The sequence below is a fragment of the Cavia porcellus genome, unplaced genomic scaffold (assembly GCF_034190915.1).
Source record: "Cavia porcellus strain 051 isolate PalLab524CR breed Dunkin Hartley unplaced genomic scaffold, mCavPor4.1 scaffold_15, whole genome shotgun sequence".
Lineage (NCBI taxonomy): Eukaryota > Metazoa > Chordata > Mammalia > Rodentia > Caviidae > Cavia > Cavia porcellus.
The window spans coordinates 32,861,816-32,886,554 of record NW_026947498.1 but is presented as its reverse complement, the minus strand read 5'-3'; the positions used below and the strand labels follow the sequence as shown (position 1 = coordinate 32,886,554).

General features: G+C 31.3%; 1 protein-coding gene across 3 annotated transcripts in view; it reads right to left on the bottom strand.

Moving 5' to 3' along the window:
* Cadm2 (cell adhesion molecule 2) overlaps positions 1 to 24,739 on the bottom strand; it is a 980,415-nt gene that overhangs the window by 93,272 nt on the left and 862,404 nt on the right. For all 3 annotated transcript variants that reach the window (XM_063224759.1, XM_063224757.1, XM_063224758.1), the window contains one exon: positions 15,491 to 15,581. In XM_063224759.1, the coding sequence (XP_063080829.1) occupies positions 15,491 to 15,581 (91 nt within the window). The remainder of the gene's footprint in view (positions 1 to 15,490; positions 15,582 to 24,739) is intronic.

The window sequence follows — 24,739 nt, the reverse complement described above, 5'->3', positions numbered from 1 at the left end:
AAAGTTTCCTTTAAAAGAATTAATGTAGAATCTGAGAAAAGAAAATCTCATAAAGAGATCATCTAAACTGTTCGGAAGAGAAAAAAATGGAATATTTTTTTTTTCAACTTATATAGTTAGGGTAACAATTAAAGGAAGTACAAAATCTTTAAAGGAGCATTGTGAAAGTAAGTAAAAATGTGAAGTCAGAAAGCATCAAATTATGAAAAAGGAGAATTTCTCTGTAGAATCTAGTTTGTATGATAGGATGGATCACAGCCTTAAGAAGGCACACAAACTATGTAAAATTCAACTGCCAAACCTTCTCAATGACAAAAAATCAGAAAAACAAACTGAGCAATAGCAAAAAGGAATTATTGTGTCAAACTTGAATATGATGGATTCAATTGTTAGAAGAGAATCAAGAATTATACATCCACTCAGCCATAAAGATATGAGAAATTAAAAATTAGGACAGAGTATAGACTGGAATTTCTTACAATGGTAAGCATATGTTCAACTCAGTTAAAAAATAAAGACGTTGATTATTTAATATTTCCATTTTTTTCCCAAAGTGGTTCTGGGGATTGAACTCATGACCTTACACTTGCCAGGTAAGCTATTAACGCACTGAACTAAATCCCCAGTTAGAAGTCTCTGTTAAATTTAATCATCTTAAATACCTTAAGAACTCATCTGGCATCTTGGTCCATTCAGTTCCCTGATGCCCTTATGTCTAATAACTATTTTAATACCCTTACTGAGCCCCAGTCCAGCACTAAAATTAGTCATTATTATACTTTACTACCTTAAAAGGTTTCCCCCCCCCAATCAAAACAACTCATGTTTTCAACTCAGTATTTTCTTACAAGTAATCAAAACCTCCCATTCTGAGAAACTTGGTATTTCTCTCTATTTCCTAACCCCGCTCCCCACTCTACTTTCCCTCTCTTAACCAGTCTTACAATGTGGCCTATATAATTTTTTTTTTCTTTTTTCCATCAATTACCTGGTTAACTTCTACCCTGGATACACCCAACTTTTCATGTTCTATGAATGCTGGTCAGAATATCAAGCTTTTATAACAAATGTGAAAAAATGTTGAATACTCTTTGTTCTATTAAACACTATATCTAAAATCATCATTTAAAAAAAAACAACAAAGAGAAATTGACAAGGCAATTTTAAAGTCAAATAAACTTTATTATTGTGTCCTAAAATCGCTCTGATTTTTCAATTGCTTTTGTTTTTTGTCTGAAATCATGCCTCATTTTTCATCCTAAAATGTTACTAAATACAAATTATTATATGTAAACTTTTCTGTTTCCTTACCTATTTAAAAATAATTAAAATAGGTACTTCTATTGAATCTGTATTCTAATAACATCACCTGTCATATCGGCTCTCTTCTCACATTTTGAACATTTATCCCTGTACCACTAGGCATAAATGAAAGGAGAAATAGGAATTATAAGGTGAAGATTTTATCCAGTTTTGGAGAATTCTTAAATTTTTTAAACATATTTTATTTAAAAGGAAAAAGAGAAAAAAAAGCAGAACAAAACAAAACAGTGTAAGGGTACAAGTCAAACATTAAATTAATAAATTTATTATTATTTGTAATGTAGAGGATCAAACCAGTTTTATATGCACTAAGTATGTGCTCTAACACTCATATCCCAGAGCATAACTTCTCTAATTATACATATTCAAATACAAATATATGTAGAATCTGTAAAAAAGTATGTATATCTATATATGCATTTCCAGTGAGTTGCTAGCCCACTGCAGTTTTTGGTATTGATTAATAAATGTGCCTCTGTTTGTGTGTGAGATAGAGCCAGGCGATCTTCAGCTTTTTGTCTTTGATCTCCACTCTTTTAATGAATCCTAGATGTGTTTTTCAGCCTTCTCCTCTATTGTCATATAGCGTGTATTATTTTTGCTCAGTATAGATACAGATTCACTTTTTTTGAACAATGTGTTTTATAAAAAGCAATGAGTTTTTTTTCCTATTTGTAGATTCCTATTTTCAGATTCCTGTTAGAAGATTTGATCATCAAAGTTTCATTCCAATATCACTGTCATTATTTTTAACTGATAAAAAGACATTTTAATACAGTAGTAAATAAATTTAGACTAACGTGGGAAATTCAAAGTCTATTTGTTTCCTCAAATTATGAGTTGAATAACTGATTCCAACTTTATCTACACATAAGAATTCCCAAAAGTTATTAACAGTGTTGATAAAAGAGTCTCATTATATTAAGTGATAGAATGAACAGTAGCATAAACATTTACTTGTTATATTTCAAAATCTCAATAGCAAATAAAATAGATTTCATTCTGAATTATTCTATCATACATTCTGTGTATTTCTGATTTTTAAATCCACTACTTTTTTTTTTTTTTTTTGGCTTCAGGGTTTAGAATCTGATAGCTTAAACAGGAAATAAGTAATAATCAAGAGAGTCTTTAGAAGGTTTGAAAGTAGTGGCATCATTTTACAGAGCCTCTGAAATCCTGGACCGGTTTTTACTGATAACCTAGCACTCCCTGATGATCACTGTAACAGTTGTGATATATAAAGTAAGTTATACCACCCACTCTATATTTACAGCCAATTTATGGTACAAGACAGAAAAGATTATTTCTAGAAAAGATAACATTGCTACGATGCTGAAAGAATGACATATTTTAACTCAAAAATATTAGACATCAAGATTAATACTTCTGCTATATTATTTTTCTTTTTTGTCTTTTTGATACCAGGAATAGAACTCAGGACCTTGTACTTGCCAGTCACTGCACTGCTGAGATACATACCAAGCCCCTTACGTTAATCTTAAAGGATTTCTCTAATGAACAAAGTCAATTATCCTGGCCTTTTCTATTCTTAACATTCATTTCCCATGATAAACACAGAATATTAACTCCTGAGCTAAATGCTCAAGAAATCTTGAGTAAATATCAATTTCCTCATAGAAGCAATTATGAGGGCCTATATGTATGTATACTGAGCTTAAAATCTCTATGTTTTAAGAATGATCATTATTAAATAAATTTTTTCAACTTATTTGAAAATGTTTAGCTCTTGAAATTCTCCTTTATTAAAGTAGACTCTTATACAATTCCAGGCTTTCAAGTCAAAGTTTTTAAGTCTAAACTTAAAATCTGTCATTTTGTCTCTCTGTGTATATTATAAGGACAATTTAAGACCATACAAGATGTATCTTCAAGTATCCTACTTAATTGGAAGCTCAAAGACCATTCAGTTCAGATATGATGCAGAGATGTGGCTATATTTTTCATATAACTGTTACTTTACAACCCATTAATTCTACTAGTCTAAAGTAGTGTTAATTAACCTTATAAGATCTAATACTTATGTTAAACACTGTGTCATCATTATGGAACTGGTTGTGCTGTACGATTAGTTTCTTTTCTAATATTAAAATCAATGGTCTTGGAAAAGAAATAGTAAAGTGCACATCATTTATCTGGTAGTTGGGAAGTTAAATGTTCCATATAGGCAAAGCATGAAGATAATTGAAATATGAAACTTAAAATTTTGAAGGTGTATTTGAATGATTTGGATTACATTTTTTTGCATTATCAAACACATCATTCCTTGTGGCACTGTATTTTCTAGTTATAAGATCCCTTCAACTTAAATACACATAGATGTGCAATGTGGATTTAAAAGAGAAGTGATTAAGACTTAACATGTTATTTTCCTGAATGTCCCCAAGATTCAGCTTTATGACAGTAATTATGACTAACACAACACTTTTCAAAATTCTCAAAGTGGTACTTAGAAAAGTAACGTATTTGACAATCTTATAGTACACAGACACACGTCCCCAAGAAAATCTTGTTCTCTGACACTGCTACATTTTCTTTACTTTTGCTTTTCTTCTATTCTCTATAATTTCATTTCTTCATACACAATCTTTTGGTTTTTAAAAAGGTCACATCTAAATTGATCCTATGACCCATTAACAAGCCACAACTTGTAATTTAAAAAGTACTGGATTAGTAAAGCACTACTGTATTATCTTTATACTGGCACATTTTTATTGTTTCATTCCTGCTTGTGTAAGATCATGTTGTTTTTCTTAGTCCTGTATTTACAAGTTTTTGTGTCACATCCAAAGTTCGTATTCTCATATTTCAGGAAATTGTTCTGGCCATAGTACCTATCAGAGCACTTATATTTTCTTTCCTTTAAAAAAAGGTCTACCTTTTTTGTTTAAAAGAGAGAAGCCAATGGTGGTGTCATTTAAGATGTTTTGAACATAGTTAATTAAGGCCTCAGTATATATCATATAACTTTTCTCTGGACAAAATCTGGTGGATCCCAGGAAAAGGAACATAAAACTAATCTAGCATATTTTTTATTGATTTCATCTGCATGATGTCTTGGATTTGGCACCTTCTAGACAAGAACCAATTTTAATCAAAGCATATATAATCAAAACAAATATACAAAGACATTCATAATCAAAGCATGAGCAGTGGAGCTGATAGGTAAGGCTAGACATGTTTTGAAGGGATAGCAGTTGTAACTCAGTTTCACTTAAGTCACTTTATTGATGGAGTTTGACATTTTATCGTATAATGATCTCTAATTTCTGATAATATGAGAACCAGATTAATATATTATTTTGACCAATGAAAAACTTAGATTTTTTTTCTATGAACAGCAATATGTACTATAGTTGTAAAACCCAGTCTCAGCATAATTTTCATTAGTTGGCTACTTGGAGATTATATATATATATAATCTCCAAGTAGCCAACTAATGAAAATTATATATATATCATACAGAATGGGAATGGGAGCTTGGCTTTTAGTCATAATTAAAAGGAATGGACAAAGTGAAATTTATCCTAGTTTAAGTTGAAATAAGATATTTATATACTCTTGGTGATTATTTATTGAGGTATGATGCCTGGAGGGAAGACCAGAGTTGATCACAAAGATACAAGTGACAATGTCCAGCAATAGGCTGATTTTTTATCTCTTATCATAATTACTCAGGGCTCCTCCCTATGATGACAGGCAGAGATGACAGTCTAGCCAGAGGGAGGAGTCAGACCTCCCTGAAGCCCTTTAAGCTTACTGGGGGGACAAATCTGAGCTCTGGGGTCTTTGCCTCAGAGTGCAGTTTGGCTTTCAGTAGCAGCCTTTATGGTCAGGGCAAGGTTTGTGGTAGCAGTATCAGGGGAATATACTCAGCCAGCTCGTCTTGGGGCCCCAACAATTAGATTTAAGGTTTGTTTCTTTCAAGGCCGCAAGGAGGGCTGCTACTTTTTGGTGTCTTTGTTTTCTCTCTTTGGCTTTCTAAAACTTCCATTTACAGACTACTAAAGAGGCAGTTTAAGTAAAGTATCAAATGAACTATCTGGAGCAAGATTATCTTTTGCATCTTTTGTCTAATATCTGGGGTTGACTGGGTAATAAATGTTTTTAAGCAAAATCTGTCCCTCGGGCTATCCTTCAATAATGGATGATGCCAGACATTCTAACAACAGCACACAGGAGGACTTGTGTAATTGTAAAACTCAATGTGTGTACATTCCTGATCCTTCTGCTAATATCCCAATACCTATTCAAGATGTTAGATGACCAATCAATGACATGGCAGACTCTAAAATTCCCTTGATTATATCCTTGTTCTCCCTAAGGAAAGTTATTTTCTCTTGATGGAAATCTTTGTTAAACTTACTCATAATTATCCTACTAATTCTATTATTTCACCCCAGCATACTTAATTGTTTCTTTGCATTTGTCTTCCCCAGACTTAAAGCTGTACACCTGCTCAAAATAGAAATGCTTGTTGTCTGTCAAGGGCCTTTAGATTTATCCTCCACAGGGTATCTCTGATAGCCAACCAACACCTATGACTCCCTTCAGCCTAAAGAAGTCAGATTGGTTATCACCCATTAATCCCTCACAACAGTTAGGGCTGCTTCTTTAGAGGGGAGATTAATATAGGCAACTGAGTTAAATAGAAATATTATAGGCAGTCAAACAGGGCTAGGGCCTTTGAAGGAGCCAGTGCAGAAGGCCAGATACCTTGCAAATGTCGGGGAGACAGATACCTCCTGCAGTGGGCCAGAATTCAAGACAAAAGATAAATCAAATGCACCAACATACTTTCTAAGGATAAGTGTCAGGAGTTGATATTCTAAATAGGTCGTTATCACTGCTAGGATGCCAGAAATCACCATCCCAACTCCCTACAGAGAGAGTCACTGCTCTTTTTAAGCAGGCCCACTTGCTAGTGACTTACTTCGCTATTTGTCTCTGATTTAATCAATTTTACCCAAGAAATTATCTTACTGGTTGACTATAGTTCTTTCCCACCTCATGTCCACCTGTGAGTCCCCATTTTTCCCCTCTTGGGACCCACCTCACCTTGGGGTTTTGCCCTATAAAACTTCCTAGAAAAGGCAGTTGGGAGACCCCTTCTGTCGCTCAGAAGGAAGCTTTCTTTCTCTCAATAAATACATTTGGCTCTTAAGCTACCTTTCCCTCTTCCTTCTCTTTTTGTAAGGCATCTGTAGTCTGAATTTACAATAGTCGGACTTTAAGGCCCTCATCAATCATTGAGAGACGGTGCCTATTCTACTTGGAGCCATTTGTAAGTGCTCATATTTCCTATAATTTGTGAAACTATTTGCTTTATAAGTTTTTTCAGCTTTAAAATTTAGTGGCTACAGTATGTTTGAACTGAGATTGTGTGCTGTCTACAGGTAAACAAAAAACAAAAACACGTGTAATTCCAGAAATTTTCTTTTAGTTTCTTTCTTTAAATACATGAGTTTCTGATAAATAAGAATTTTCCATTTAATTATTAACTTAAAAATTACCAAATCATTTCAGTCTTTCTGAATTACTTTTGTTTTAAATGTTTAATTTCCTTTATATATTTGTAGAGAATAGATAAGAAAAACATTTAACAATTAGTACAAGAGGCACAGAAAAATTCTGTTCTCAATAAGCTCTTCTGGTGACTCCCAGAGGGATATTAGCTTCAAATTTATGACACATATAGAAAAATTTGCAAAGAGATAAAGCAAATATTAGTGAATGTTACTTACTGAAGTATATGATGATACTTTCTTCTCTTTTTTTTTTTTTTTTTTTTTTTCATTTTTATCGGTACCAGGGATCAAAGTCATGACCACACACTTGCAAGGAAGGCGCTTATGCCACTGAGCTAAATCCCCAGCCCCCAATAATACTTTCTATAATAAACAATTCTAACATTTTAACTTTTTAAAATATAGTTTATTATAAGTGATTTTTGCTTCTGTAATTTTCCTACAATTATCTTGTTGATTTTGCTATTATACAAATATACATGCTATGTTTATAGAGCTTTAGATAAAAGGTTTTGGGCACTTGCTTTATTATTTAAAACTATATATTTTTAAACTTAGGTGCCAAAAATTCATACTCTAAAATTTGGTCACTGTACATGATAGCATTTTTCCACAGTTTTTCCCAAATATATTGAAAAATTTTGAGTAGAGTTTTCTGCTGAACATTTACATAATCCTTCAAAATAATTGACTTGTTTTGCAAGAAAACTGCTTACCTGGAAATATTGGACAAGGACATTTCCTCTATGGATCTATAATCATAGTTCTGCCAGCTCTTATGGGACTTTCACAGGACATTGGAACATTTAATTGAAAATGACTGAGTGCCCAACACGCCACAGATGCCTAGCTTAAATAACAGCAGTGGAGATTACCAGGAGTCAGCTTCTTGTTTAAAAAACAAAACTAAATATATTCAGTCTCATTTCCAAGATAATCACTTGTGTGTATCCATAGAGTCAATGTGTGATTGAATTTTGCAACCATGAGATGAAAGCAAAAGACCATATGGGCTTCAGAAAAGAAATTCACGTGGGAAGGACAGAACATGAATTTTTTTTTAAATTATGGAAATTTAGAACTAATTTCCCAATATTATATCTTTGAAATTAATAAATAAAATGTCTATATTTCTTTCACATTTTACGAAACTGAAACAACTTTACCTCTAGATATCAACTCACACAGTTAAAAATAAGACTTTATTATCATTTGTATAAGGTTTATTATTGTAGATTATCAATCATATATTAAAATCCCTTCATTAGCTTTAACTTGTCAATTGTTTATATGATAAATTAGGCATAGCATTTAATATGAAAGATATATTCTTAGGGAAGAATGTTTTAACTTCCTGATTAATTTGGCCTCTAACTTCCATTGTATTATACTGAATTAGTATAGCTACAGTAATATTACTTTGCAGTTCTGACCTCTACTCCTAACATAAAATCATATAAAATTGAGAATGTAAAATAATGTAGTCTTTTAAAAATAAATGAATTTACCCTTTATTTTTATTCATCTAATCATAAAGCATAGGCAGTAATTATTGGGATATATTTAAGTGTACTTAGGAAACCCTTCAAATAATATTCAGATAACAGTAAGAGTTTACATAAATTTTACAATTACTTAACTGAATTTAGACTTGTCTACAAAGTTGATAAAAGTTCTCTAACTCTTGCCATGATCACTGGGTTATCGTGAAAAAACAAGGTAATAGAATAACTAAAAACACTAGACCCAACTGTACAACCAACAGTGTTAATGTAAAATAAAAAATTTCTTTGTAATCTCAATTTTACCAATACCATGTGTTACTGGAAAGAATCATTCAACCTTCAGAAAATACCTTTTTCATATGTAAAGTGGAAATTATCATATAAGTGGTTGGAATGGCAGGTAGCTTTATGATTTAAGTTTAAAAAGTATATATGAAAGAGGTTGGAGAACTATGACAAAGCAATTTTATTGATCAAATATCTGGATTCTTAGCCACTGGAGAACCAAGTCGCCTGCTTATCCTGAGTTGCTAAAGGTCTTCCTCATTCCTAGTATTTATTATTTATCAGTACTTGCTAACTGATCTCTCCCATTCCGATCAGATTGCTCGAAATTAGCCTTCTACACACATGTGTAAACAAGGCTCATCCTTTTACACTTTCTTGCAAATTGTCTAAAACTTTTGCTAATATAACATTAAATAAATTAGTGAAGGTGTTTTTCCAGTGGCATGAAAGGTTTCCGTTTGTAACTTTTAATTTTACCTGAATAAAAGGTCCTATAGTTACTCTACTGGTCTTGCCATGAAAATAGTATGTGTTTCTTTAGTGTTTAAATGTATTTTTTGAAGTCAGAAAACATCCTCTTGGGATGTCTTTATTCTATGGAGAATCTTGATTTTTCAGAACCTGGGAAGATGTTTAAGATAATAACATGATTTTCAGAGTTACTATAAAGCATAGCATTATACAGTTAACACCTCCTGAGCTTGAAACTTGGAGAGATGTACTCTATGTAATTCTTTGATCAAATAATAATTTATTACCATCTCTATGGTATACTTTATTAAGAACTTGCTTGGATTCAGACAGTTCATATATATCAACTTATTCTTAAGAAAAAAAAAATATATATATATATATATATATTGTCTACTTCAGAGATGAAAAATTACCTTTTGTATAAGAGTGAAGTCTAGTATAAATAATGATCTTTGTTTCCATACATATGAAGCAGTATAGAATCCTGCATTTTGATAAACGCAGGATCCTAGTGTGGGATATAGTGAGGGAGATTAGGAGACACTAGGGATTAGGGTACACATGGCAACTCTCTGTAGTTTGTGTTCAGTTTTTCCAGACCTTAAAGATGCTTGTAAAAATAATGTTTATTAATAAAAAAAATGATGCAGTTAAGTGATTTAAGAACATGAGCATCGTGGATATTAATAATGCAAAACCAGTAAACCAGAATATAACAGTTTAGGCACACTATATGAATGTAAACACAGGCCTTAATAAATAAATAGAAAACATTCTGATAGGAGAATAGAGACAAACATTCTTTAATAACTTATGTTTATAGCAAATTAGATGAATTTGTCATTACTATAACTCTATTTTATGTTTTAAATCATGTTTCCTTTTTGGGGAAAATATTTCACTCACCTGTGTGATAACTTGCCCCCATAATGTCTGGTATAATTTGTAATTTCTTTTGACTAGATTTTATAACTTTTATCAAAAAAATCTGTGGCTTTTTTTAAAGGATAAATGTTATGGTAAAGGAACTAACAATATGAAAATCTTCAATATAATGTTTTCATGTCTAATGTTCCATTTTTGGAATTGCATATAAAAATCGAACATAAAAATTTCTTTCAGATTCTTGCTCCTTGAATTTTTGAAGGTAATATATTTGAGTTTCCTGCAAGAATTTAAAAATTACAAGCTTTGGTATAAATTGAATTAATTATGACATTTAAAGTATTCAATAACATTGATAACATTTGATAAAATTCGATAAGCTTGATAAAATTTGATAACATTGATAGGAAATTTGTGCATATCTGATTTCTCTTCAATTCTCAAGCCTTTTCAAAATTCTCATTTACAATACATTAGTATGGCTACAAAGTATGTGACCTATCTTCCTAAAGATTAAAATCTTTCTTTTTATAAAAAATAAGAATGTTCTTTGCTTTAAAACTATGCATATTAGATTCATGTCTGAAACAGAAAAATTGTGACTAGTAGAAGGTAAAATAGGATGTACAACATAAATACTGTACTGATTACACTGGAAAATTATCAAATCCTATAATTATTTTCTTTCATAGAATAAGTGACAAATACACATTTATTTGAAAATGTCCTACTGCTACATATGACATAAACTCATAAAGTATTGCACATTGGATTAAAATAAACAGTGACTCACAGTCATAGCATGTGGGGGACAACTCTGCACCATTTAAAGTCATGACTTTAATGTAGTGTAAAGGCTTTTTTTCTTTTTCTTCTTTCTTTTTCCCCTTCACTTTTATGAATGGAGAATGCTGCTGCCTGAAAGCTGTCTGGGAATTCAGCCAAAGAAAGAAGAGGTTTGCAAAACCTCTGGGGACTTGAAAGAAAAGTGGCTGGCATTAGCTTGGTCCTCACTTTAGACTAAAATTAAAACAATAGACAGACATGTACAGTAATCTCTCTTTTAAGAAAAGAATAAAATGCCTCTATAGTAGTGTCAAGTGGAACAATTTGGTTCTGGCCCAAGTTATGCAGCTGTTGCACAGAAAAATGGCAAAGGCTTCCGTCCAACTCAGGCAAATAAGGCATGATTATTCATAAACAGTCACTAGGGCTTTCACATTTAGAACAAGGAAAACATTAGCATTCAAAAGGGCAGCTTAGGTACAGGAGTCTCAGGAAAACTTGAGTCTCGCCATCATTTTGTGATTTGGACAAAAGATAGTGGTGTCATTATATTTACTAACAATAGCTGAAAAAAATGAACAACTCATTCATTATGAAATCATAAGCCTATGAAACACTTTTTAAAGAAAAATAAAGGTTTTTTCATGAATTAAAGATACTGACTAATCCTCTGCGAGATAAAGGAATCTTATCTTCCTTACTGATTTTCACTTGCTCATTAGAGGTAGATCAGGTAAAGATACTATAAATTGAGTGCTGGGGGAAACAATGGACATTAAACAGCAGTGTTACTTCTCAACTATGCCAAAACAAAATGGAGAATCAAGTGCAATAGCTGCAAAGTAATGGAGCAGAACTCTGGCAGTGATTACCAGAGGAAAATTGGCAATTCTAACCTGCCCATTATATAAATGTGATACCAAAGAATCCAATTTTACTCCTACTCTTTCCATCCTATTTTAAGATACAGGCAGTCATTCTACTTTTTTAATTATGTTTTATTTTGCTTCATGTTGCAACTTTTTGTGGTCCTCTACTGCATTTCATGACTCATTTTCTGGAGTAAGTGGCCTTTCCACTAGTGATTCTCTTCCTTCTATCCTATCCAGAAACTCCCGGATTCATACATTTCAATTTCCCTTCTGTTCTCTTTGCTCTAGTGAGATTAATTTCTTTATTATCAGTAAGATTTCCTTCTGGGAAAATCCAATAACTTTTTTCAGTCTTTTTCTGTTATTTGTCCTATCTGCCTCATCTGGCACTGTTGGAGATACAAACTGGAATGGCAACAAGTTAAATGGTCTTTAAAGAGGTTAATATCCTCTTATATTGAAATTGATAGTTACTCTGAAAATGGAAAAGAGTTGATTCAAGATTAGGAAAGAATGAAAGTGAAGCAGTAGTGTAAAAGAAGGAAAGAATCAAAGGATTTGGCTATCAGTCAGTGGCCTGACAGTCTAGAGGGAAAGAAAATGAAAGTAGAAAGCTGAACATAGGAATACAATAGAAGAGAATATGTTAATACATATTTATTTGTAGACAATAACATGCAGATTATAACATGGAAGTCTATAAAGAGAATTATTATGATTATTTTTAGTCTTCAAAGGGTTTACAAGTTATTTGATTAAAAGATAAGGCATTAAGCAGTTTATATGAGTCTAAGCTCATTCTAGAAATCATCAGTTGACTAGCACTTTGGCAAGAGTTTAGAAAGACCATAAATATAGAAGAAAACATGATAAAAATTGCTACTGTGAAAAATGTCATGAGATAGCATGATTTTCACTCTGCATCCAACACTTCATCTTTAATTCTGAAAAATTACACTGTCTCATCTTAGATTTTCAGTAGTGAGTTGGCCTAACATAAGTGACAATGTAGATTGCAAATGAAGTAGCAGCAATAACTAAAGAATATACACTGTGGACAGCATTAAACTTAGAAGAGATCCTGGTCCATGAATCTTAATCTATGCGAATGAGAAAATTTACTTAACACTTTTGAGACTTAAGTTTTCTCTTCTGTGAAAGAGGGCACCTTTCACATCCTTTTTCTGTTTACAAGTATACTAATCAGGATCCTCTCAGAAAGGTGACATTTTCTGTTTCTTAAATCTTCTTGAGCCTTTGTATTCTTAAGTAAAAATAAATAAAATATTATGCTGCTTTGTATTGATCTACAATAAAAAGTCATTATACATTAAATTTCATTTATATTTAATTGAGACTCAGAGATCCACAGTAAGCTACATTATTCAACCATATCATTATTTAAATTAATATTTTTTAACCTCACAAACTATTCACATATGCTGAATAAGGTGTCCACTATTTGGGACATGCATGTAATAAAAAAAAAAAATCACTGACAGTTAACTTGATATGTTTTTAACAGATATGCATTTAATTCTAAGCATTGTATAATATGCACATCATATAATAAATATATGCATGTATATTCCATATTATATCACTTAGTTATATTGAATATATATTCCAAATATGCATGTATATACTTTTGAATAGACTAGATGGAGAAAAGAATATAGACAAAACAGTTCACTTTGTAATCATCCTGATGATATTCCTCTCTATACATGCATACTGACCCTGTTGCTATTAAGGAGGAATGGAAGCAACAAAGAAGAAAGAAATAGTTGGACAATAATAACAAAGGAAGCAAGTATTATAATGAAAGAAACATTTTGAAAATAAATATTTGATATTAGATACACAGAATGAGAGGAAGTTAGCATTTAAATATGTCTAAATCACGTTAGAGTCTATTACATTTTTTCCCTAAAGTACTGAATTTATAGCAAAAGCTCTTTCTGAAGGTATAATGCTGAAATGTGCTTGTCGCATATAAATAGTATATTGTTGTGGAAAAAGTGTTTTTGCTTTCACAGCAATTTAAACTTTTTGGTAGGTAACTACTATGAAAGTGAATTGTGTGAGTATATAGCAGAGATGATCAAAATAATCTGTAAATGTTTAAACTAAAAAAAAATTGACGTATAACTACATTACATTACCATTAATGCCCCCTTAAAATACTCTTCCTCATTTTGAATGCACTTATCCCGTTCTCTAAAGTGGTTATAGAAGTCCACTTTTGAGTATGTATTAAAGTGCAATCAAAAATATATTGGTGAATGTTTCTGCTGAGTGTCATCCAGTCGAAAGGCAGGCTGATAAAAACATTATTATGTGTGCTCAACTTCCTTATTCACTGGATGTGGCACTGCCAAATCTCTGGTTATTCTCCAAATTCAAAACAAAAGTAAACATTTCTAATACATTCAGGACATCAAGCAAGCCCTGACAGCCCAACTAAAGACAAGAAAGGCAAATGCTTCAGAAAGTGGCAAATTATTATTTTTTTTGGAAGTGGCAAATTATTAATGTCAAAGAATCTTCCACTGTAATATTTTTACCTTTATAAATCCATTACATTTTTCAATCATACCTCATATAATACAGTTGCTATGAAAAAGTGAACTTTTTGAACTCTAAAATAACTTCAAATATACTTAAAAATTAAATAATAAAAGGTTAATGCATAAATTACACTTTAAAGCATGTTATCCTCTGGAGAATAATGACCAGAAGAGAGGATAATTTTAAAATATCAATAATTGGATGAAGAAGATAAAGTGCGGCAGAAAAATAATGTTATACAATGGAAAAAGTTAAAATACTGGGCCATTTTCTGATATAGAATTAAGTAATTAAAATATTATTTGAAGCAAACTTTTAGCAATTTAACTGGATTTTAGCCATAGCTACTGTTTTCAGTGATATACAGAGTACAAGTGAATTTATCTAATTAAAATTTAAAATATAGGTGCTGGGTATTTAGATCAGCGGCATAAGCGCCTGCCTTGCAAGCAGGCAGTCGTGATAAAAATGAAAAAGACAAAAAAATTAAAATATAAATGAATTGGCAGTTTTTAAATATGAAGTAAATTACCTAGAGCAGATAAACTATTACATTAATCATACTGTTTCCAAATTCTTGATATTTCAAGAAATCTATTTCAATTTTATATAAAATGGTTAACTTATGAGTCAATACCTTATCAACATGAAAGACAAAATTAGTTTTATACTTCAGGTGACATAACTGTAAGCATATTTTAATAATAAAATTCTTGTAGTTGAAAATATTGAAATTATTCATCTTATGGAACCTTTTTATTCACATTACTTTCAAGAATATATTTACCAATGATGTCATAGGAGACTACCTTTGAAATGCACATTTTGTTTTTCTTATTATGAAAATGATTCTATATGTAAAATGGGCATTTTGGAGGAGGTTTCATTATTTTCAATTTCCATGAAAGAATTAAGTTCAACAATGTATGCATTTTCTTAGTCTGATGATATAAATAGTGACTGATTAAGTCTACAGTCATTTCAGGTTGAAATATCTTACAGAAAAAGAGGGGGGAAATCACATCTGGAAACCTTCCCAGAAGCATCACTGGATGACAAAGTAAAAAACAGTCTTCCACGGACACTTAATGAAGATATGGTTCAGGGACCTTTCTTTTCTAGAGATCATTTTGCCCGTTAAAAAAAGACAAAAACAGTGGAATTCTATAGTTAAAACCTGCAATCAAAGCACTAAGAAGACAAACTGAAAAACTTTATTGCTCATTAAACAACTTACAGTGGTTTTCCTTTAGATTCACAAGTCAAAATTAAAGGTTGTCCTTCTTGTGGAAAAGGAGTGGATGGTATAATCTTAACTGATGGTGTATCTAGAAAAAAAGCATATTAGAAGTTGTTAAACACACATCCATCATTGATCAGTAATAGCATATCATTTGTGTGTCTGTCATATGTTATGTTCTGATAACTTTATTATATATAAGGAATTGCTTAGCTTTAATGAAACACAGAATGTAATGTAAAGAAGCTACCATTCTTTTCAGACAAATCTAAGGAGAATATCTGAATATCTTATGAGCACAACTAAAATATGAATTTAAAAATAAAACTACAAAAAGTGGTTCAAATGAATATCAAGCATTTCATACAATTGTTTCTTCAACTATTTATAGATGACTATGAATACTATTATTATGTACTGAATGCATATGTGCATTTGAATAACAACAACTTCATTGTTGCAAGAATATCAGGGACTCACAATAAGGAACCTACAATGAACTCAAGATCAACCATTATCTCAGAAGCATTATGCAGAATCTTTTTGAAAATGCAGTAATGCAGCACTGAGCTCATGCTGCTTGCTTTTAAAGTGCAGTTGGCAAATCACTTCAATAGCTACTTACAATATTACTAAAAGACAACATAATTGTTGGAAAAGTATTTATTTCTAGTTAATAAAATCATTCCCAGTGAAAAAGGATTTTAAATACTAGCAAAACATTTATAGTTAAAACTTGTATGTCATGGCATATTCTTCAAAAACAAACATTCTTATTTCACAGGAAAAATGGAAAATTAGATAAAAATCTAGGATGTTAATATTTATATTTATACTGTCTCCCCCCCCACTGTGTGTGTGTGTGTGTGTGGTGTGTGTGTGTGTGTGTGTGAGAGAGTGTTTTACACAGTGCTGCGGATGGGACTCAGGGCCTCCTACACACTAGCTCAGTGCTCTACTATTGAGTTCCACATGCAGCTTACATATTTTTTCCTTTGTAGGTCTTTGCTAATCTTCCCATTGTCTAGGCTTCCATGTTGGCAGTATCAACGTGTAGGTGTCTTCCCTTCTTATTTCTCTATTTTTCATAATAAACAAAATAGGTTGCGGTGGAGATGTGGTTATTCTCACACTTAACGTTAGTTTTAACCTAAGATTGGAACAGCTCTGTGATTATATTCACTCATTGATACTGAAGTCAGTTAAATAAGTATCAGTGAATTATTACATTTTCAGGTTATTTTTACAGATGTAAGATTTATATTTTTCATATATAAAATAAAAAATGGCAATTACGTAAAATGCTTTATATCATAATGCTTCCTGTTCATTTTTCTTAATTTTTAAAGCAAAAAGCCATGTTTAAGATAATAAAAATATCATTTTGTTCACAGAGTATTCAATATATATCATAGAAAATTATAGTATAAATAACTCTGAAAAAATTATTTCAAGAAGTATGATGTTTCTTATTGTCTAACAAAATAAAATATTAAATAATATAAATGCTTTTATTAAGTTTTCATTTATTATCAATACATATATGAAATCAGTTAATGAGTATATTATCATATAAAGGAGTCTCAGACAAGCGTCTTGGTAAAAGTGAAAGGAATGATAAAAAATTTATGAGGTAATAACTTTGAACCAGAACTGTTCTAGTCGAACTGAAGTCTACAGTCTTCTAAACATTAACCAAACTTGCATATACCAAAATTGATATTACCCTGTCACATTAGAAAGGTCTATTTGTAGGAATAACTTGGGAGAAAACTATGATTCTGAGAAAAAATACAAATTGGTTTTGAGTTTCTGAGAGCTAATTTTGTCTGACATCGTGACTATGATCTAGAGTAACCATAATGTTTTGTCGATCAATAATAGTGGATGTGGTTATCATTTAAATTACTGCAGTGAGTAAAGCAGATTGTCCATAATGTGGTTGAGATTTGTCTCTGTTCCAGGACTCGTGAGTATAAAAGGCTGACCCTACTCTAATCAGAAGACGATTCTTCCTGTGTGGTGTTTTTGAATTGGGACATCTGCATTTTCTATGCCTTTGGAGTTGCTATAGATTGGATCTAGAATGTTTCCCAAATGTCCATGCATTAAAGCCTAAGTAGCCACTCCTGGGACTATTGCGAGGTGGTAGAAATTTTAGGAGATAAAGCCTAGTACGAGAAAGTTAGGTCACAGAAAGTGTCCTTTTGAAGAGAAATGGACCTTGGACCCTTCTTACCTTTCTCTTTGCATCTAGGCTACCATGAAGTGAACAGACCTTCTTCATCATATGTTCCTTCTATGACCATCTACCATATCAAAGCCTAAGTCAATAAGGCCAACCAAGTATTGTCAGTAAACTAAAATTGTGAGCAAAAACAAATATTTTCCACATTGAATTTATCTTAGGATCTTTTTTAAAGTGGGTTTTGAGTTATGCAAATATCAGAGTTTCTTGGATGGCCAGTTGACAGACGAGAGGAAACAATCCTTTATTCTTAGGTCATCAGAGTCAGGACCATACCAGATCAGTCATTCTCTTAAGTTTCCTGCCTGCTGACTGACCTCATATAAAATGTTAGCTTCCATAATATGAAGAAAAGTCCTTACAATAAATCATGGATGCAGGGGTCTTTGTGGAAGTGGAAATAAAAACAATTAAGATGAGTTATATACATGTACCAACTCTCCATGATAATTTATTCATTATGTACTACAAACATATGTGCTAATAAAATAAAATTAATAAAAAACATGTGCATATATAGATACACAAATCAAATTTATATATAAGTATACTTTTTCACAGAAAAGTTCTGGCTACAGAGGCTCTAGAGCATGTCTCTTATGGGAAGGGGCGTGTCACTGTCATAAAGACGGGTGTGAGACAGGAAGTCAGTAAGTTAAATAAAGCACATAAGCTGCGTAACTGAGTAGATTATAACCTGGGGCAACTCAACTGTGTTGTGAAATTTTGACAAGCTTTGTAGATTGTGCATCTCATAGTTATCTAAATTGATAGCAAATGATGGGAGTTTTCATGGAATATTTACACATTATTATTAGTGTTTGGTTAAGTACTGCTCCTAGAGTAAAGGCGGAAGTGTTTTTCCTCTAGAATTTCTGTCACAATAAGATAAAGGAATTATGTGTGCTAAATATATATGGCAAATTTTCATATCTTCAGTAAGGTAAATTATATAGTGATAGAGAGTTGTGGAGTTCCTTTTGACACCCAACAGGCCAATGTATGCTCTGGTCACCAGAAGGTGGAAGATTGATAACTTGGAGGTGACAGAAGGTCTTAAAGAAAAGATGCTTTGTCAGCTCACACAGAGATGGGCCTTACTAGGAATTAAGGAAGGTCCCGAGGAGTCAATCAAATAAAATCACATGTCACTATGTCCCGCTTACCTTCCTTGTTACCTAAAACAAAAACCTGTACTCAGAAAAACTCTGCTTTACAACTGTTCCTCAGTTAGTCTGGGTGACTGAGTCGGTTTGCAACTCCATATCAGTCAGGCGAAGTCTCTGGTTCCCCAACAAAGATAGTATCTACTCTCTCACACTGTTTCTCTCTCTTTCGAGGTTTGCTCTCCTGAACCCAGCAAACTTATTAGAAAATCAGAAGACATAATATGGTCTGATTCTTATAGCTCTGCCAAATATAGTTTAAATGGTGCATTGAAGGTGAAAACTTATTTAAAAAATGATTCCTTAAAACATGATAAAACATTCTTATAGATTTGACATAGGAATTTAAATTTAAGCAAATGTCAAAACAGATAATATACTTTGCATGCATTTCTACAAAACTCTCCAAAATATCCCAGATAATCTCTAAGTGACCCACAGTCTAGCTACATAATATAGCAATCACATATTTGATTGCAGAATTATTCAAAATATTTATTAGATTCTCCTTATAAAACTTATTTTCCAAATATATAAAGAATAAAAATGTAAGGAATGTAACATTTAATATAACTCTCTTAACATTTAAACCACTTGAGATTTAAAAATAAGTACTTTCAGATTCTTTGCCCAACTCTCATCTCTTTATATACACACTCATACACAACAGACATATATATATATATATATATATATATAGACATGAAAACTCACTCTTGATTAACTCAGACCTCTGGTTATTATTTCCTATATTATATTGGTTTGTATATATTTATTGAACATTACAAAATTTAAGATCATAGAGAAGAGGATTGAGAATATAGCTGATGTGATTTCCTCTTCAGTGATTCAGGCCTTTGCATATCTTACCTACTAATCATTAACTGTTATGCTTTGTACCTAGATGTTCCCCCAAAGACTAATGTTATAGATACGGGATTCTGAGGATGGCTAGATTGTATGATGCTGGGATTAAAAGTAAGATCCTAAAATGAAGGGTGCCCAGCCATGGGGATGAATAGCACCATCAAAGATGGGTAGCCTGCATGGAATATGAAGGGACAGAAAGGAGCTACTTTGCTGCATTCTGACTGATATAAACAGTTTCTTCCCTGTGATGCCCCTTTGACACATCACCCAGTATTGGAGTCAGTTGACTGTGGCCTTACACCTCAACAAACTGAACTCAAATAAATCTTTCCTCTTTTAACTTTGGGTGTCAAGTATTTTGTTTCATTAATGAGAAAAATAACTAAAATACAGCAATTAGTTTAATAGAGCAAAATATTCCACAAGCTAATATTAATTATATGATAGGTCTATTTGTCATGGGCATTTGGATACCTCAAAAATGTGACATATTTGATATGCCTAAAAAAGAACACAAATTTTTCAGCTGCCCTTTATATGACCATCAGCTGACAATCTTTAATTTGTAGATACTACTAGCATCCATCCAGGTAAATGTCAGATGTTTTCTGTGCACTTGTCTTTATTCAGTTAGTCACAAATTCTGATTGATCTACAGCCTTAAAACTATTAAAATCCTCTAATATTTTATTATGGCTCCAGAATCACAACTTCTATACCAAATTTAAAAAAGTAGTCTCTTTGTGATACTATTACAAGTCTCTAAAGCTTACTAAACAAAGTTTTTTGCTCAAAGCAGGAATTTGTTCAAATCAATTTATTCATTTAAATTTTCCATGTTGATCTTTGCTCTTATGATAAAAAGCAAAATTAATAACTCATTTCAATCTACATGATCTTGGTCTTTTTTTCCCCTTCTTGTCTTTTAACTATTGATTTCATCCTTTGAATTTCAGCAATTATAATTTTCTGGTATTTTAATGAACATGTTTAATTTTACCTTAATACAAATTGTCAGAAATGCTGTGGTGGGAGAGAAACTTTTCTTTATTTGACTCAAATATATAACTCTTAAATCTTAATTCAAATGGCATTAGTTGAGTAGAGATCAAATAATCTCTAATTTTTCACATGCATTTTCTTTTTCATCTTCATGCATTTTTATACCCTTGTGTATGTTTTGGCAAAGGTTAAAAAGTTACCTGTTTATCTCATCAATACTACAGTAATATGTTACTCAATATTTGACTCTTTCAATTTTTGTGCATTGTAGTATGTACTGCTATACACATGCAGAAGTTTCATTCCAGATATATATATATATATATATATATACATATATATATATGTAACAATATGTCATGGTGATATAGATATATATGTATATATATATATATATATATATATATATATATATGAACTAAACTAAGATAAAATTGGATAAATGATTTAGCTGTCGAAACACAATCTACTGGGAGATAAAGATGTAAAACTCTTGAAGATACATTTGGAAACACGGACTTTGTGCAGAGAATCCAATGGGAAAATTAATAGTGTTAAGAATCAATAGATGGGATCATATTAAATATGAAACTTCTACACAGCAAAGGAAACAACCAACAAATTGAAGAGACAACCTACTAAGCGGGGAAATTTTGCCAGCCGTTCTTTGGACAAAGGCCTAACATCTGGAATATACAAGCAACTCCAAATAAATAAATAAATAACCGAATCAATAAATGGAAAACTAAAATGAAAAATGGACAAGTATACATCAAATACTACTATTAAGGTAAAAGAACATCGATTCGGGCAAATTTTTTTTTAATGATAATGTCTGTCATTCTTATTTGGTTTTTAATTTTATCAATCCTTTTATTATTCCTATCAATGCATTCATCTAGAAATAGTTAAAATATTTTAGTGAAATATAAACGATATTCCTGAAGTGGAAGTTTTAAACAAAAGTAGAGCTCCTATGTTATCATATCTTAGCAAATAAAAACAGTACTATAGACATGCAGTTATAAATATTAACCTGGGAAACTGAATTAAAGTTTTTACTCTCTAGGTTTCCTTCAAAATATTTATTCAAATAAGTGAAATGCCCAAACAAATTCTTTATGTTATGTGCTTCGTTACATATCAAAATGTAGAAACTCTCAGGAGTATCATGATATATAACAGACTACATAATGACTTTGTAAAATAATATTAAACCTGTGCACTTACTGCACTTTTTTCATAGCTCTGTCATGAATAGCAGTACAAAAATGATTACTTTTCATCCCAAAGCTTTTGTTGTATGCCTTTGCTAAGTTCTCTCTCAAGAATAACAAAACAGTTTTTATCTTATGTATATTGCTTAAATTATGTGTAGATTTTTCTTCTGGGTTGTATTTTTCAAATAAATTTTCAAGGATTAGGAATAATTTTCAGGGGCAAGGGTTTACCTCAGTGGCAAAAGTACTTGCCTGGCAAGCACGAGGTCACGAGTTCCAACCCCAGTAACAAACAAACAAACAAACAAACAAAAAACGATTATTTTCAAACCAGAAATAATGTAAACCATAAATTTAGGCTTGTGATAAAAGTAATCCCTCTATTTTAGTCTAGAAGCAGTAGGAGTTACATTTAATCATGTGCTATTTCTTCACAAAACAGAAAAAATATATTTTAGTTTCAATACTCCTGGGGTGTGTATAATGTCATGTTTTTAATAACTTACATAATATATTGCCCCAACTGACAATTTTTAAAGGGTTGGGAAAAATTAATATGGATTAGTTATTTCTTTGTTCTTTTTTGTTCTATATGCAAACTTTCATTTGACTTATTTTAAGGCATTTTAAAACAGTATGAAAATTGAGCTGGATAGCTCTCTGCACTTGGGAGCCTGAGGAAGGGTATCGTGGTAAGTTTCAGGACATCCTGAGCTATATAGGGAGCTCAAGGCCAGACTGAATGACACAGTGAGACACTGTCTAAAAGAACAACAACATAATAGGAAATTGGCAATGTTAAAAAAGAAAATCAGCTCTATTACCAGTATATTTACTCAGTGTATACATATTATTTAATGTATATACACATAAAAAACAGGTACTATTAATAGTTATGTTTAAATTATTTCAGAATATAAGATACATATAAATATTTTTAAAAACCGTATATAATAAAATTACAATTTTAACATAGTTATTTCATCCACATATTACTGCTCAAAGGTTAAAAGTTTAATCTATTTAATAGTGTTTCTCAAATTGATATGGCTGAGAATTTTTATTGGCTGTATGAACAAATCTCTAAATTAATCTGTTAGAGAGTGAGAAAATTTTGCAGAAGTACATAATATAAAATATATTTATTCATTTCCAAATATTTTTCAGTACTTGAGCAACTCCATATAATATTCAGATTTGTAAATAAAATGTTATTTTCTCTAAAGTATTTTTGAGAAAAATATCTTCTAATATCTCTTTAAAATTTTTAAATATAAAAATATTTTCCTTAATTAGTTTTTAAAAATTTTATCTGAAAAGTTCTGCAGAATGACTTAAGAGAAACAATTACAATGGAAAAAGACAGAGATTACAGAACAAAAGATTAAACACAAATCTTAAAGTTTAGTTAAATTAGAACTTACAAACTCATGTTTCATTTCACTCATTTAGTATTAGAATCAAAGTAAAGATATTGATGTAGTGGAATAGATTTTCTCTATTTTTAGCAAGTTTTAGAAAAGAAAAGATCTGTAATGAAGCTACTATTAAATCATCTAATTAACAGTATTTATAAAGTTATTTAGTGTCTGTTCTTTTTTTTTTTTTTTTTTTTTTTTTGTCTTTTTCCTTTTTATCGGTACCAGGGATCGAACTCATGACTGCCTGCTTGCAAGGCAGGTGCTTATGCAGCTCAGCTAAATCCCCAGCCCCTTAGTGTCTGTTCTTTTAAAACATCTATTCGTCATCAAAGTTTTGTAAGAAAATAATCTTAAAGTGAAATGTTTTACCAGTGAAAACCTCGCTTTTCTCCTCATGTAGATAGCAAAGTATGGCAAGAATTTAAGGTTATATGGAGATAATATTCAAGCTGTTATGGATAATAGACAAACTGTTAAATAAGAGAAACAACCAAAAATTAACACAATATTAGCATGAATATTCTGTCATTACACGTAATGTGAATCAGTGATTATGCAAGATGACTTAAGATAAAAAGCAATATCCAAATGCATTGCTTATGTTTGATAGAAAAGAAAATATTGCTTGATAATAATTTTAAGTTCACAAATTTATTTCCTGTGAATATTTGGAAATGATTAATTCATTTAACAAACATTTATATCTTTACTGACACAAAATACAGTGCTAATAGTAATTTATGCCCATTATTTCAATAAACTTGTAACATTATTTTATTATACCCTATTCATTGTAAACATCCTTTCTGTAATGTTTCAGAATTAAACAGTTTCAATAAATGGTGTTTCTAAAAGTTAAGTGACCTCTTTGTAAATTCAAGTTAATCAGGAAGAGATCATCTCTATCTTATTCATTTGTGTATCCTCTGTGTCTGGAATAATATCTGAACATCAACTAAATATTTGTTGAATGTACAAATAAGAGTATTTTGTAATTTTCCCAACTAGTAGGAATACTAGTGAGCTGCAAATCAAATTTGCTTTTCAGTTATTTTCCAATAATATGAACAGTGTTCAAGTAATTGGCAAATATTACTGGGTGATGTAAATGTTCCATATATATTAGCTCAAACATTTTCATAATGTGCTAACCATAAATTGTCCAATTTCTACCATCATAAATTGGTTTGACACCTCCTAGATCTTTTTGTGATTGTATTTACCCCTTTATTAGTGTATGTTTGCATTGCAGGCAGTTTATAATCATTTTGGAGAGTGGCTACATGTAAATAATAATATGCCGTATACCAAAACCTTCT